This window comes from Callorhinus ursinus, unplaced genomic scaffold (genome assembly GCF_003265705.2).
Source record: "Callorhinus ursinus isolate GAN/ISIS: 27379988/994484 unplaced genomic scaffold, GSC_fseal_2.0 scaffold46, whole genome shotgun sequence".
NCBI classification, from domain to species: Eukaryota; Metazoa; Chordata; class Mammalia; order Carnivora; family Otariidae; genus Callorhinus; species Callorhinus ursinus.
In genome coordinates this window covers 233,260-249,348 of record NW_027397108.1, presented here as the reverse complement: position 1 = coordinate 249,348, position 16,089 = coordinate 233,260, and the positions used below count along the sequence as shown (strand labels likewise).

Here is a 16,089-nt window from a genome sequence, read left to right as displayed (position 1 = left end):
GGAACTTGTACTCTGGCCAACTGGAGAGCCCTGTCTAAAGGGGCTAACCATTGCTTACTTCCAGCCTATTTCTACTTGGTGGGATTTTGAGCCCAGAATAGCCAGATTTTCCAGTTTTTCAAGGGAAGTTGCAAATCTAGATTATTTGAAATCTATATTTTTAAGTGCAACTAATTTGAATTCATAAACGCTTTTCAGGTCAAACAACGCATGCCTTTGAGCTGCAGTTGGCCTCTTCATTAAGTTATTTGAAAAAATGGAAAATAGTTCCTACCCTGGTTATCCTTAAAGTGGTTAGAAACTTTGTAAATTTGAACAAATGTATGGAGTGCTAGTGAGCTGTAAAGATGAGACTGGGAGAAATGAGATGACGCTGGAGGAGAAAGTCTGCTAGAGAACCCCAGCGCGTCCTTTTCCCCAGGCGTGGACCCCACTGATGGGGCAAAAGTCTACGTCCTGGTTTGTCACTGCAGGTACCACTTACCCTGTCCAAGGGAAAAGGCTGAGCATGTTAAACTTCCAAATATCGGGTCCTAACTTCACATCTATTTTTCTATTCTCCCATAAGGAAGATCTACTGAAATGGATCATAGATGTAAATGCACAAACTAAAACTATAAAACTTTAAAACAGGAGTTAAATTTTGTGATCTTGAGTTAGGCAAAGCCTTCTTAGATAGAAGCCCAGAAGCACCAGGGACAAGAGAAAAATAGATAAATTGGGCTTCATCAAAATGAAAATGTTATGCTTCAAAGGATGCCATCAAGAGAGTGATGGCACACAATAGGAGGAAATATTTTCAAGGCCTATGTTTTATGAGACTGGTATTCAGAATATATAAAGAACTCTTAACAACTCAACCATAAAAAGACAAATAACCTGATTTTAAAATGGGCAAAGGATGTGGATAGACATTCTCCGAAGAACATACACCATGGCCAATAAAGACAAGAAAAGATGCTTAACATCGTTATTGAACAGGGAAGTGCAAATCAAAAATACGATGAAATGCTGCATCCCACCCACTAGGATGGCTTTAATCAAAGAGACGAGAGTTTTGCCAAGGTGTGCAGAAACTGAAACCTTCATATATTGCTGCTGAGGATGTAAAATGGCACAGCTGCTTTGGGAAGCAATTTGGCAGTTTTCCTCGAAAGGTAAAGCACAGAATTACTATATGATCAAGAAACTTCGCAGGTGGGCGCCTGGGTGGCTCAGTCGTTAAGCATCTGCCTTCGCTCAGGTCATGATCCCAGGGTCCTGGAATCGAGTCCCACATCGGGCTCCCCGCTCAGCGGGAAGCCTGCTTCTCCCTCTCCCACTCCCCCTGCTGTGTTCCTGCTCTCGCTGTCTTTCTCTGTCAAATAAATAAATAAAATCTTTAAAAAAAAAAAAAAAGAAACTCCGCAGGTATATATCCAAGAGAAATTAACTCTGAAGATGTGAAAGAAGACAATCCCAAAAGGCCACATATTGTATAATACCATTTATATGAAAAGTCCAGAATAGGCAAATCTATAGAGACAGAAAGATTAAGCCTGAGGCTGGGGATTGGGGAGAAATGGGTAAGGAGCTCATTTTTGGTGTGATAGTTGCACAAGTCTGTGAATTTACCAGAACTACTGCATTGTGTACTCTAAACGGGTATATTTTATGTGAATTATATTTCAATTAGGCTGTTTTTAGAAGTTTGCTGGCATACTGCCACAGTAATGTCCTTTTAATCACAAATGTGTGTTCATCTCTTTCTTAATTTAGATTAACTGTAGGACTGGGTCAGTCAGACCCAGTCTAGTCCAGAGTATCAACGAGGAGCAATTTTCAGCTGGAAAAAAACATAAACCTGAAAAAAGAGGATGTTAATTGTTGATGCTTCCTCCGCATTTGTTTCTGATTACTGCCTCCCATAACTGGATTATAACTGAAAACATTTTAGTCTGGTAAAATCATAAAGATTGTATGCGGCTGTACTTCCATATGGATTCACTTGAAGGATTCGTGCGGATGTCTGAATTCTAGAATGCAGTCGATTCCTGTTGACAGTAGTTACGTCTCTAAAGTCACCGTGCACAATCAATTATCGAACACTGAACCACTATTGGGGGAAATACAGGGTTGGGTTCCTGCGAGTCTCTGCTCACAATACTTTTGTCAACTGATCAATACATAATCTTGTTTTATGTGTGTTTCTGTTCAAAGACACCTTTTTTCTTTTTTTTTAAGATTTTATTTATTTATTTGACAGAGAGAGAGAGACAGCAAGAGAGGGAACACAAGCAGGGGGAGTGGGAGAGGGAGAAGCAGGCTTCCTGCCGAGCAGGGAGCCCGATGCGGGGCTCGATCCCAGGACCCTGAGACCATGACCCAAGCCGAAGGCAGTCGCTTAACCAACTGAGCCAGCCAGGTGCCCAAAGACACCTTTTTAAATATATCTTTCTTACAATAGTTATGTGCAGTATTCATAATAAAACTATTTCAATTACAGCATTTTTGTGTAATGTCCTTCACAATACTGCAGCTGTATTAACTCTTTCCCCCAGTCATATGCACACAGGCAGTACACGTATATAGTACATGTAGTAAACACACAGGATAACATACGATATTCACATAAACACAGAGTACTGTGAACACATATTGTTATGCCACACAGTAATGCACATAGAGCCCCCAAAGAAATCAGAGATTTCATGAAAACGTTAACTAGAATCTTACTGTTGACGGAACGGCAGGATGTCTGATGGTGCAGCACAGTGTGGGTAAACCTCTCGACCTTGGCTTGCCTCACGAAAACCAAGGAAGAGGTAGGTGGAATTTATTCTGCAGGAGAGGAAGAGGGCAGCATGTCCACATTTGGCAGTTCAACCTCAGGAGTTTGCCTCTCAAGACTTGTTGACGGAGTCGGCAACTTTCCCTCCCAAACCGGCTTGAAAAATTGGGTCAGCCTCCTCTGCTTGGCTTTTTGCCTCAAATCTTTAAGCATCTTGGAATAAGGGGCAAATGCCATGGAGGTGAGGCGCTTAAATTTGAGGCTGCGATCGAGCATAGGGTCACACTCTTCCATGTCATTGAAAATTCTTAACAAGGCAGAATTCCATTCTGATATTTTAGTCACTGTAAGAGGGTCAATTCTTGAAGCTGTAAGCTGGCTTTCATGGTCGTCTTTGTCATTGCCGACTCCAATGCCTTGTTTTGCCATCTCATCCAGGTCTTCGTTGGTGGGTTCTACTGCCTTTTCCGCCAGAATTTCTTCCACGTCTTCCTCCTTCATGTCATCAAAGCCTTCCCCACTTATTTGCCGTGCAATGTGCATTATGTTTTTGACACTGTCCTTTATACTTTCTGTAACACCTTCAAAATCTTGCACACAGTCTGGCCAAACATTTTTCCAACAGCTATTGATGGTAGCTTGTTTGATGCTGTCCCAGGCTGTCCCAACATAATCAATAACGTTGCGCAGAGTGACTGACTTCCAATAGTCCAACATGGTAGTCTCCGTGTTGGACTCGAGAGCCTCAAATGCCTTGCTATAAAGCTCCCTGGTATAGTGTGCCTTGAAAGCTTTTATTATCCCCTGATGCAGGGGTTGGATTTGAGACGTAGTGTTTGGGGGCATGAAAAGAACTTCTACGTTGGGGTGGGCATTTTTGAGTTCTTCACAGCAATGGACCGGGGCATTAGCCAAAATTAATAAAACCTTGAAGGAAAGGTTTCTGCCCTGGAGATAGCATTCAACTTCCGGTATGAAGCAGTTATGGAACCAATCAGATGTCATCCACGCTTTTTTGCTCCACCTCCAATGGACTGGCATATGGTTCACGCTTTTCCCTGTCAGTGCTGGTGGATTCTGGGCTCTGTACACCATTAGGGGTTTGCACTTGAAGTCGCCCTTGGCATTGGTACACAAGAGCAAGGTTGCATAGTCTTGGAATGATTTAAAGCCAGGGGCTTTGCAGGCCATTTGCGTTACATAGGTTCTTTTGCCAACGTCCTTGTAAAATAAGCCAGTCTCATCAGCACTGAAAACCTGCTCTTCCACATATCCTTTCTCCTGTATAACACTCAGCAAGTATTTTTTAAACTCTTCTGCAGCCTCCTGATCTGCACAACTTGCCTCACCTGCAAGTTTAACATTGTTCACACCATACCGCTTTTTGAAACGTGCAAGCCAGCCAGCGCTAGCGGAGAAAGGTTTAACATTTTTCTGGCCCTGGGTAACATGACCATAAATTTCTTTGGCTTTCAGCCTCACGACAATGCTGTCCACCACACCTTTTTTATCGGTTGTCATCTCATGAATCCATAAATTTAGCCGCTTTTCCATCTTTTCCATTGCTTCCTCGCGCACTATAGACGTTACTTTAGCACTTTCCGGAGCAGCCTCACGTACAGATCGGCGAATTTCCTTTTCCTTTTTCTTGATGTACCGGATTGTTGATTCATTAACATTGAACTCACAGCCAACAGCACTACAACTCACGCCTGAACGAAGTTTATCTAACACACGTATTTTCTCCATAAGGCACATCACAACCTTCTTGCGCTTAGGAGCACGAGGCAGCACTTCCCCACTACGCTTGGGGGTCATTTTAAACAGCGAAATCACCACCAAAAAGCACAAAAATGCAAAAAACATGCCCCTGAATAGACTGCGAAAAGGACAATTATTTACAGCATGACAGACGAAGCAAGAAAGCCCATTGTGTCGGCCTTGTTCAACCTCAGCAAGTACACCGCACCGTTGGTTGCCTCAAGAGTTTCACCCTCTGCGCATGTCCGCGAATAACCCCAGAAAGCACCGCGAATATTGATTTTTGGGGTTACATTAAGTCTAAACAAGTAAGCGAATTCGAAAATACCAACCTGTGAATAACGAAGGTCAGCTGTAGCCGCATAGACATGTAATTCTGTTTAAGCACATTTATCAAATCAGAGCGACCAGACGGTGCTGAAGACTACAAGTTCCAGCATGCACCGCTCCAGCGGCGGAGCCCATGCTCTGTCAACCACTACAGTACCGTCAGGCGCGAGGCATTGGCTCGGAAATGTCGCGTTTGGACTACGTAGCACTCTCTGCGCATGCGCACACGTTGCGCGGTGGGGGCCCCGACCAAGCCGCCCCCGCCGCCCCCGCCGCAGCTCTATGGTCTCTCCGTAGAGCTCTGCCGTTTGGGGCAGCTGCTCAGGTCCTGTGGCTGCACCCGCTCCGCGCGGCAGCGACATGGAGGAATTCGACTCTGAAGACTTCTCCACCTCGGAGGAGGACGAAGACTACGTGCCGTCGGGTGAGCGATTCGGCCGGAGGCGAGAGGAGGCTTGCTCCGCCCCGCGCTTCACGTGAGGCGCGCTTGGCCCGGCGTGCGTGGCCCGGTGGCCCCGGAGGCGCGGGTCTCGAGCGACCCAGCCGGGCAAGCCCCGGTTCCTCGCCCGCCTGCTCCGTCCGCGCGGTCGCCCCGGGCCGAGACGTGTGCGCGGGGGGATGTCGCGCAGCCGACGCCCGCGGCCTGCCTCGGGCCGCCGCCCCCTCTCGGAGCGCGGGAACCCGCAAGTGAACATGGCCCTGCTCTGGGGATGCTGTCGGTGTCGGTACCCGGACCGACTGCACCAGCGCCCCAGTCTTCTGAAAGGCAGTGTGAGCGTTGGACGTTGACCCGAGGGACTTGCTCGCTAGCACCACGTCCAAGATAAATCTATCCACTGTATGCCCTCGCATGGTTATTAGAAAGTTCATGTGATGATGCATTTTGTCTCTTTGCGACGTGTACTTATTCCTCTTTTTTCAGGTATCTCTCTCTCTCTCTTTGGTATAAGTTTCTCAAACTAAAGGGGGCCAAAATAAATCTTGTCACTCAAAGCTACCCCTTCCGCTATCGTGCGCCTTCCCCAGGCTATCCATCTCGTTTAAAGTATCCATCCATACGGTCGCTCAGGGGAAAAACAAAACCAAACCCCTAGGAATCATTCATTCTTATTTTCTCTCTTTTGGTTCAAGCAGTTGGTAGGTTCTGTTGTGTCTAATTGGGAAATCGGTTTCTGACCGCTTCCTTGTCAATCTCCCTGTTACTCAACTGCCATTCTTCTTCACTGGGATTAGCCATAGTTTGCCAACTGGTTTCCCTGGTTCCCTTTCCATTCTTGTCCACCAACCTTGATCTTATGGTAACGGCCAGAGTGGTTATTTGAAAACTAGTTTTCATTTTAATCAAAGTTGTGCATACCCATACTGAAACATAGTCAGGGGCGCCTGGGTGGCTCCGTCCGTTAAGGGTGGGACTCTTGATTTTGGCTCCGGTCGTGATCTCAAGGATGGTGAGATTGAGCCAAGGTTGGGCGCCATGCTAGGGGTGGAGCCTGCTTAAGATGCTCTTTGACCCTCCCTCCATCTCTAAAATGAGTAAATAAATCTTTAAAAAAAAATGGTCAGTTATTTCTAAAAGCCTTGTTTTGAAAACTAACAGTTCCCATCACCCTGCATCCTTGTTCATTCCTCCTCAGGAGAAACTGCTTTCCACTTTTTTAACTTGGAATTTTCGTTTTATGTTGACTTAACCCATGCCTGGTAGGTCTTATTTTAATACCCTCTTAGGTCATCCCGATCATTCCCAACACACACCCTTCCACCCTCAGGCCCTCCCCACAACTCCCCAGCCTGCCATTGTTACCATGTCCAGTTTTGGTTAGATCAGTATTCCAAGTTTACTTTTTTGTAATGCACACATTCAGGTCTGAACCATGTGGCGTATACTGTGATTGCTTTTCCTACACTACTTGTTTTGTGTGGAATTAATAATTGCCATTTTGTCGTTGCTTAGTTGTCTATGTTCTTACTATTAATTTGTCCCTAAACTCTCAGAATTGTATGAATTATCTCCCAAGGCAATCAGATTCATGAAAGAGTCGTTTACTTTCATGTTGAAGTCCAGTCTTTGCCTTCTGACCTCCAGTTTGCGGTTTTATCACTTTTAAACCTAGGATCTTTTGTCACCATCACCACTCTGGGTGTTCCATTTATCTCCCTTTTCTGTTGGAATCCGTTTCTTGGGTCCTGTGTTATGTTTTTTTCTTGGTGTGTTCCACCAAAATGAGAATAAATTCTCAACTACTCGAGGACAGATGATGTATAATAGACATTCAAGGTGTCAAAACAGTATTTCTAAAAATAACTGTGTGACCCCAGGGCATAATTGATACTTTGTCTGGTATAGAATTCTGTGTTTTGTAATAATAATTCTAGGCTTTATAATGATATGGTAGTGGTAATGATAGCTTTCCATCAGAATGTTAAGGATGTTGTTTTATTACTTGCTAGCTTCCAGTGTTTCTATTAAGAAGTTTGTTTTGCTGATTTCTGTTTATTTATATAAGATCTGTTTGTCTTTGGAAGCTGATAGAATCTTCTCTCTATTCCTGATTTTTCTGATATTTTACAATGATACACCGTGGTATGAGTCTGTTCTCATCCATTGTGGTAGGTTTCTGGAACTTTTGGGGAGAGGTAATTTCCTTTTTTCATTTTCTGTTATTTTTCTGGAAACCTCATTATTCAGATGTTGAATCTTACGTTAGATCTTTTGGACTGGCCCTCTAATTTTATCATCCTATTTTCTGACTCTTGACTTTTTTCCACTCAATGGAAAATTCTCAATATCTTCAACTCTTGTATTTTTAAATTTGAATAACTTTTTTTTCCCCTTAAGTAGTCATTTTTTGTAGCATCATGTTCTCATTTCATAGTGAAGTATCTTACTGCTCTATGGATATTAATAATAATTTAAATTTTTCAATGTTTAACTTACATACAGTATAATTTATTCTTTTCAGTGTACTGTTCTATCAGTTTTGATAAATGCTTAGAGTTAAGTGACCATCACCAAAATTAACAGTTCCAAGGCCACCCCCCCAAATAAAACATAGACCATGATGTCTGAATAGAAACAGTTTTATTCTTTCTTTTCCAATAAGTATGCCTTTTGTTTCTTTTGCTTGCTTCACTGCTCTTGGTAAGACTTCCAGTATGATGTTGAATAGGAGTGATGAGAGTGGACATCCTTGCCTTGTTGCCAATTTTAAGAGGAAATTTTTTTTTAAAGATTTTATTTATTTATTAGAGAGAATGAGATAGAGAGAGCATGAGAGGGGGCAGGGTCCGAGGGAGAAGCAGACTCCCTGCTGAGCAGGGAGTCTGATGCGGGACTCGATCCTGGGACTCCAGGATCATGACCTGAGCCGAAGGCAGTCGCTTAACCATCTGAGCCATCCAGGTGCCCTAAGAGGAAATTATCAGTGTTTCACTATTTAGTATGTTAGCTATGGGTTACAGATGCCTTTTGTGTGTGCATGTTTTAAGTCCTTTACATTGACTAATACATTACTAGCTCACTCACTTATGTGCTATTCTCCCCATTTTGCTGACAAAGAAATTGAGGCACAGAGAATTAAAGCAAGTTGCACAAAATCATTCAGCTATAGAGTAGCTGAGCTGGGATTTGAACCCTGGCAGTCTGCGTATACTGCTCCTCACCCATGCATTTTATCAGGTTAAAGATGTTCCCTTTACTCCTGATTTGCTGAGAGGCAAATTTTGTCAAATGCTTTTCCTCCATCTATTTATAGGATTTTGTATGATTTTTCTTCCTCTTAATATGGTGAATTACAGTGATTGCTTTTTAAATTTTGAACAGCCTTTTATTTTTGGGATAAAACTCATTTGGTCGTGCTGTATTGTTCTTTTTATACATTGCTGGGGCGCCTGGGTGGCTTAGTCGATTAAGTGTCCAACTCTTGATTTCGGCTCAGGTCATGATCTCAGGGTTGTGAGATCCAGCCCCACATTGGGTTCCACGCTCAGCATGGAGTCTGCTTGAGATTCTTTCCGCCTTCCCCTTCTCCCTCCTCTGCTCCTCCTACTGCTTACCCGCTCTCCCCCTTCAAAATAAATAATAACATCTTTTTATACATTGCTGAATTTTGTTTGCTAGTATTTTGTTGAGAATTTTTGCATCTGTATATGAGGGATGTTGGTCTGTAGTTGTCTTGTAATTGCCTTGTTTTGTTTTAGTATCAGATACTGCTAGCCTCATGACATGAGGAAACATTTCTCCAAGATGATTTTTATTCACCCTATATTTTGGTTTTATTAGATACTTTCTCAGATTTTCAGTGATTCTTAGTTGTTTGGCTCATGTTTAAGCATGGGGGACTAAAAAGGTGATTGGAAGCTCTGAGTCTTTGGATAAGATATGTTCATTTTGTTCTTTGTTATCTACAGGGACGTTATTTTGCTTCTTACTCTTTTTTTGTCAAAGTGACTGTATGGAATTTTATCATTTTGTGCATGTGTATAATATAAAATTTGCTTATCTCTTATCAATGGAACTGAGCATTTTTTACATCCTTGTCTGAACTGTCTGCAACATTTGCCTGTTTTTATGGTGAAAAATAACCTTATATTACTACAAAAGTAGTGTGTGAGCTTTGTAGAAAATTAGAAAATTCAGACAGTTAAGCATCAAAAAATAGAATCATTGCATTCCCACTACCCATAGATTATCAGTATTAATCCTTTAGTGAATCCTTTAGTGAACTCTGATCTTTTTCTACACCCAGGTATAGGTGCTTGTATTTTAACCCCAACCTGAAATCATACTTTTCCATGTTACTTTGTGACCTGCTCTTTTCAGTGAACAATCTCTCTCTGTTCATTTCAGTAAACTTTGGACTCATATACAGGCCTTACTCAGATTTTTCACTTGACCCAGAATAAACTATAGCTTGTTTATCCAAATCACCGTTAGGTTCAGGACTACCCATATCATCTAGGTGTCCCATCCTTTAAATTTGTTTTAATCTAGCATGCTCTGTAATGACATTGATTTGCTTAAGAGATCAGGCAGGTATGTCCTGCAGAATGTCTCACCTTCTGGATTTGTCTGACTGCTCCCTCTCGGTATTTTAGGTTGTTCCTTTGTCCTTTGAATTTTCTGTAATTCTGAAATTACTGGAATTCTGAGGTTCTGAAATTTCTGGAAGTTAGCTCTAAATGCTCGATGGGTTCAGATGAAAATATTTTTGGCTAGAATACCTTATAGATGACTGTGTGTTTCATAATGCATAACATCAAAAGACATGCAACCCCAGGTTGGTTCCCATAGTTGTGACTACTGGGTTCAGGGGATGAGAGTCTGATCCCTCTATTGTGTAATTTCTTCCCTTAGAACTGAAGTATTCTGTGTAATACTTAATGGTTAAAACTTCATTTTTTGAAAACATTACTTGATAACCCTTGCCTAAATTACTATCATTACAGTGTGAAAAGTGATATTTTTCTAATTCTGTGGTTTTTCTACATTTATTAGTTGATGTTCTTCTGTAAAGTATTGCTTTCCTTCATCAATTGGGAAAGGTTAAGTGTTTAATTCATTTTCTTTAATTACTAACTTTCAAAGTAGGGAGTAATTTTAATAGTAGCTTTAAGAAGTATAAATTATTTTTTTAAAGATTTTAAAATTATTTATTTGAGAGAGAGCACAAGCAGGGGGAGGGGCAGAGGGAAAGGGAGCAGCAGGTTCCCTGCTGAGCAGGGAGCCAGACAGGGGGCTCAGTCCCAGAACCCTGGGATCATGACCTGAGCCAAAGGCAGATGCTTAACTGATTAAGCCACCCCGGAGCCCCAGTACAAATTATTTTTTGTCTTTTTTAAAAAACGTCACAAAGGGCTTACAGATTTTTATTGATCCAGTGTGTTTTAGTCTACTAACAGTTATTCCTTTTAATGCTCAAGTTACCGGTTTTGGCCACTAGGAGTTCTTTCAAGCTGGATCTTGTATCCTTTTAATGTGACCCTTTATACTTAAATAACTTCCTTGATTTCTGACACAGCAAGATGTCCCAGTTTCACCTTGTGCTTTCCTTCTCTCAGACCTGAAATTAGCTGGGAGCCCTTTTCATGATGAATCATATCAAGGTATATAATCTGGACTCTGAAGAGATGCTCATTGCTACCAAAGTGACATTGTTTCTGTGCCATTTCAGTGAACAGAACTAGAAAATATTTATCTTAAAAAGAGTTAGAGTTCGGGCGCCTGGGTGGCTCAGTTGGTTAAGTGACTGCCTTCGGCTCAGGTCATGATCCTGGAGTCCCGGGATCGAGTTCTGCATCGGGCTCCTTCTCCCTCTGACCCTCCCCCCTCTCATGTGCTCTCTCTCTCTCTCATTCTTGCTCTCTCAAATAAATAAATAAAATCTTAAAAAAAAAAAGAGTTCATATTGATACTTTTTTTTTTTTAAAGATTTGATTTTTTAAGTAATCTTTACACCCAGCATGGGGCTTGAATTTACAACCCTGAGATCAAAAGTTGCATGCTCTACCTACTGAGCCAGCCAGGCACCCCTCATATTGATGTTTTTAGTTCAGTTTAAACATTTGAGTTTTCATCTAATTTCTTTGATTTTATAATCGTGTGTCATTTCTCTTTGAAGATCTGGATCCCTGATGTGATTAACATAGTACTTACTTGCTTTAACCTGTTATATAAAGGAAATAGTTTCCCAAAATACCAGCATTGGGCACCTGGGTGGCTCAGTCGGTTAAGTCTGCCTTCAGTTCAGGTCATGATCTCAGGGTCCTGGGATCGAGTTCCACATCTGGCTCCCTGCTCAGTGCGGACCCTGCTTCTCCCTCTCCCCCCGCCATGTTCTCTTTCTCTCTCTCAAATAAATAAATAAAATTAAAAAGAAAAAACAACAAAATACGAACATTACTACACAGAGTATTGAGTTGTTTTTTATTTCTTTTTTGTCTTTACAATGGGTCTTGTTAAGGATGTATAGTCAAAATACTGTTTCTGAAGTCCTTGGAATAAATCCTTTCTTTGTCAGTTTTGTTATTGTTTGGGTTTACAGTTATTTATTCAAACAAGTATTTGTTTATTCAAACTGTTCTTAATTTAAGGGCTTTTCAAAATTCTTAGGAAAGATAAACAGGGAATTCTTGCTTCTACCCCTGACTATCCCACTCTGTTCTACCCTGACCCTTATAAGGCACCTATTTTCATTAGTATTTTGCTTATCCTTCCAGTGTTGCTTTTTGCAAATATAAGCAAATACAATGCAGCTATATGCCTACTTAGCTTGTAGGTTTGTGCTTTTTAAAAGTTTTTTTGCTGCCGTGATTTTACTGGGGTTTTAGGGGAAGTAAAATGACATCTGTGCCTTCAGACTGCCATCTTAGCCTGGAACTCAGTCCTTTGTTCAGGAAACACTTTGATTTATCACTTGGTTTGTGGTATTCAGTCTTGAATGTGTATTCTGTGTGTTTTCACATGACTGGCTCCTTCTCATCAACTTTGTTCTTTTTTTAAATCTCTGCCATCATATTTGTAGTTTTCAAGAGTTTTTTAAAAAATTTTTAAGTTTTTTAAAAAATGTTTAAGTCACTATTTAATTTAATTATAAAGGGTTTTGTTGGGTTTTTTTTAAAATTCTATTTCCCCTGAATTCCTTTCTTGTTTTTCTGTCTTGCCTTTCATATTGGAGGCTTTCCTCAAGTGTTTGTGGCCCTTGGTTCATTGTGAGTGAAATATTTAGAAACTGGTTGGATATACAGGAATATTCAAAACAGTACTATTTGTAATAGCCCCAAACAGGAAACAACCTAAATGTTCATCAGCAGAATGGATAAATACAGTGTGGTACAGTCGTGCAATGAAACGCTATTTTGGAATGAGAGTGAATAAACTAGAGCTACAATGAGCAATATGGGTGACCAACAGAGAATGTTGAGTGAAAAAAGCCAGACACTTGAGAGTGTATTTTGGAGACTTCTGTTTGTTTAAGGGTCAAAAAGAGACAAACCTAATCTGTGGTATTCGGAGTCAGGATAGCTCTTGGATAGGGTGGTGGCTGATGCCTGGAACGGGGCATGAGGGGCCTTCTGGGATGTTGGTTCACGTTCTGGTTCTTGAGCCGGGCCTGGTTTTACAAATGTGTTCACTTTGTGTAATTTCATTGAGCTGTATATTGTGTGTTCTTCAGTGTGTGTGTTACACTTCAAATAAAAGTCTACATGAAGTGAAAAAAGAAAAAACCTAGTTGAATCTCTATGTGGACAGGATTTATTGACTGGTACCCACAGAGTGTAGTTATCCTGGGCATCTGGGTAACACCCTCTTGTTGGGGACCCCTGAATGTTAGTGTCTGAAGATGGGAACTAGACATGTTTGTTCTTTCTCCTGTGTCTAACTGGAAGTCTTTATGTCTCTTTTTTGTCAAGGTCTCTTTTGATTACTTTTGAAAGATATCCAAGATACAGTGGGAACGTTAATTTCTTCTTTGAACAGTATAGTAGTAGAATTAGAATTTCTGTTCATTCATTCATTCAGCACATACTTAACAAACAAGATCCACGTCCTCATGGTATGTAGAGCATAGCAGAAATTGCAAACATTAAATAGGTACATTTATAGAGGGAAATATGGACTGTCATGGAAGCCTAGAATAGGGTAGCTTAGCCTAGTCTTCAGAGATGGGGAGACTTCCCAAAGGAAATGATATTTTAGTTAGATGAAGAATAGAGGAAAGTACTAGACTTTATTTTTATTGAAAATGTCTTATCTTGATGTGAAAACCTTTATTCCTGTATGTCTGACCACTCTATTATGTGATTTCAGGTGGAGAGTATAGTGAAGATGATGTAAATGAATTAGTGAAGGAAGATGAAGTGGATGGTGAAGAGCAGACACAGAAAACCAAAGGGAAAAAAAGAAAGGCTCAGAGCATTCCGGCCAGGTGATGCTGCCCTCAGGGCCCTTAGAAGTCAGGGACTATTGTCACACTATCCAGATGGCTGGGATTGGTCTCATGAGTTCTTCCTACCAGGGTTTCCTACCTTTGTCTATTCAAGGGAAACATTTGGTGACATTTCAGGATTAAATTCTCAGTCTTGGGCAAGCTTTAAAAGTTTTTGAGCTTTAATTTAAAAAAAAATTTAATAGGTATCATGTACACTTGGTAAAAATTAAAAACTCATTTACTGCAAAAGTGTGTACCTTTGATATCCCTTGTTGCTTTGCCTCAGAAGAACTGTGTTGCCAGAGATAGTTTGTGTGTGTATGTAAGTATGTATTTCCTACTCTTTAAAAAAACAAACCAAAAACTCCCTCCAAAACAGAGTGGCATCCTCTGCTTATAGTTTCTCATTTTCTTTCACTTCTTGGAGATGTGTACCATGGCCGTACGTGTAACTATACCTTACCCTTTTCAGTGACTGCATAATGTTACATCATAGGGTTACATCTTGCATTATTTAAGTATTCCCTTATTGAGGGACATTGAGATTATACCTGTCTTTACTACAACAAACAAAACTGCAGTGAATATTCTTTGTTATGGTTTTGTATACAGGTACAAGTATATCTGTAAATCAGATTTAGAGAAGTAGAATTGTTTGATACAGAGTTATCTGCAGTAAAAAAAATTTCCGTAAATGTTAGCAAATTACCTTCCATAGACCTGGTACTGAATTACACTACCCTCCTCCCCCATTATGAAAATTCTGACAGGTTATTTAGCTCAGATAAGAAACGCTTCCATAGAAGTCTTTTACCTCTCCTTGATCGGTGTTTCTGTTTTTTTGGGCATTGAAGCAAAACAGGTTATAGTTTATAAAAAGGGAAAAAAGAATTTTAGGTATTAGAGGATTCACTTGAAGTCAAAATAGACTAAGAAACTATTTACTCTTTTAGGTCTTGGGCCCAGTACTTTTGTCCTTGAGTTTTTCTGTATTCCAACTTTCAAATTTTCAGAAAGTGGGGAAAAAACATGGGTTCCTTCCCTCCCCTCCCGCCACCCCCCCCCCCCCAAGAACTCTGGGTAGAAACAGTGCAAATAAATTTGAGGCTCTTCTGAATAGAACATGTTCTCCAATTGTAGTGCTTATTCTTAGAACACACTTTCTGGGCAGATTGATTCAGCGAGGTGATTTTGGGTGTTTTGGTGAAAATAGCTGGTCCTGACTTAGAAGTAGAACACTATATTTTGATTCTAAGTGTTTGGGGGAAATTGCTAACTGTAAGAGCTCCATTCTTGTTTTCTTCCACAAAATCTCAGCTCACCTCCCCTGCTTCCGCCTGGGTGGGTGTTAATCAGTAGTCCCCAGATTTTAAGGTTTTCTCAGGTTTGCAGCATTGTGTTTGGAATTGAGGAAGGGATAGCTGAAGTCATTTTGCATTATCTGTCTTATCTCTCCTTTCTCTCGTGACCCTTGGTGATTAGGAAGAGAAAACAAGGTGGCCTCTCATTAGAAGCAGAGGAGGAGGATGCCAGCGAGGAGTCCGAGGGAAGTAGCAGTGAGCAGGAAGATGAAGCCGCCGAGCAGGAGGAAGGCACGGGGCCAGAGGATGCGAGGAAGAAGAAGGAGGATGAGTTGTGGGCCAGCTTCCTCAACGATGTAGGACCAAAACCCAAAGTGCCCCCAAGTACACATGTTAACGTGAGTTGATCGTCGAATGAGGTGTAGGCTTCCCCGGAAATAGCCTAAGTTCCCCAGATAGACGTTTTCATTTCCAAAATGAGATTCGATGCTTACGGCGGAAATCAAACTAGATGCCTTTTGATAATAACTCTTTCAAGTGAAAAGCAAAGCATTCCCTATGGTAGGAAAAGTAAGCCTTTCTAGTCAAATTTCTGATAGGTCTTTAATTGTTTAGAGATGAAACATTTAAGAATAGCTGTAAATAGAATGTTGGGATGGTTCTCTTAGGTTTCATCCTCATGTGAAACTGATTGCATTTCTTACCTATTTCATAGAGAGGAGAGAAGACTGAAGAGACAAGTTCAAGTAAATTGTTGGTCAGAGCAGAAGAGCTTGAGAAACCGAAAGAAGCTGAAAAAGTTAAAATCACTAAGGTGTTTGATTTTGCTGGTGAAGAAGTCAGGTAAGGTGACCTTCACAAACTTCAAAACTAGTTCTTTTAAAAATGAGCATCTTTCTAAATGGTGTGGGCCATCTGTCCTCATTCCATCCTATCATCATCATGTTGTGGAAGAGTTCTCTTTTTTACTCCAGGAAAACAGTGGCCCCGTGAATTATCA

The 16,089-nt window shown here is 41.1% G+C and overlaps 2 protein-coding genes across 3 annotated transcripts in view; one reads left to right on the top strand and one right to left on the bottom strand.

Moving 5' to 3' along the window:
* Nucleotides 1-2,815: 2,815 nt before the first annotated feature.
* On the bottom strand, nucleotides 2,816-4,588 carry LOC112814714 (tigger transposable element-derived protein 1). The gene has a single exon (XM_025860383.1). The coding sequence runs from the start codon at nucleotides 4,586-4,588 to the stop codon at nucleotides 2,816-2,818; it is 1,773 nt and encodes a 590-aa protein (XP_025716168.1).
* A 498-nt stretch (nucleotides 4,589-5,086) lies between these two features.
* CFDP1 (craniofacial development protein 1) overlaps nucleotides 5,087-16,089 on the top strand; it is a 126,680-nt gene continuing 115,677 nt past the window's right edge. For both annotated transcript variants that reach the window (XM_073882309.1, XM_025860525.2), the window contains exons 1-4: nucleotides 5,087-5,285; nucleotides 13,668-13,785; nucleotides 15,271-15,487; nucleotides 15,805-15,932. In XM_073882309.1, coding sequence (XP_073738410.1) covers nucleotides 5,222-5,285; nucleotides 13,668-13,785; nucleotides 15,271-15,487; nucleotides 15,805-15,932 — 527 coding nt within the window. In that variant the 5' untranslated portion in view covers nucleotides 5,087-5,221. The remainder of the gene's footprint in view (nucleotides 5,286-13,667; nucleotides 13,786-15,270; nucleotides 15,488-15,804; nucleotides 15,933-16,089) is intronic.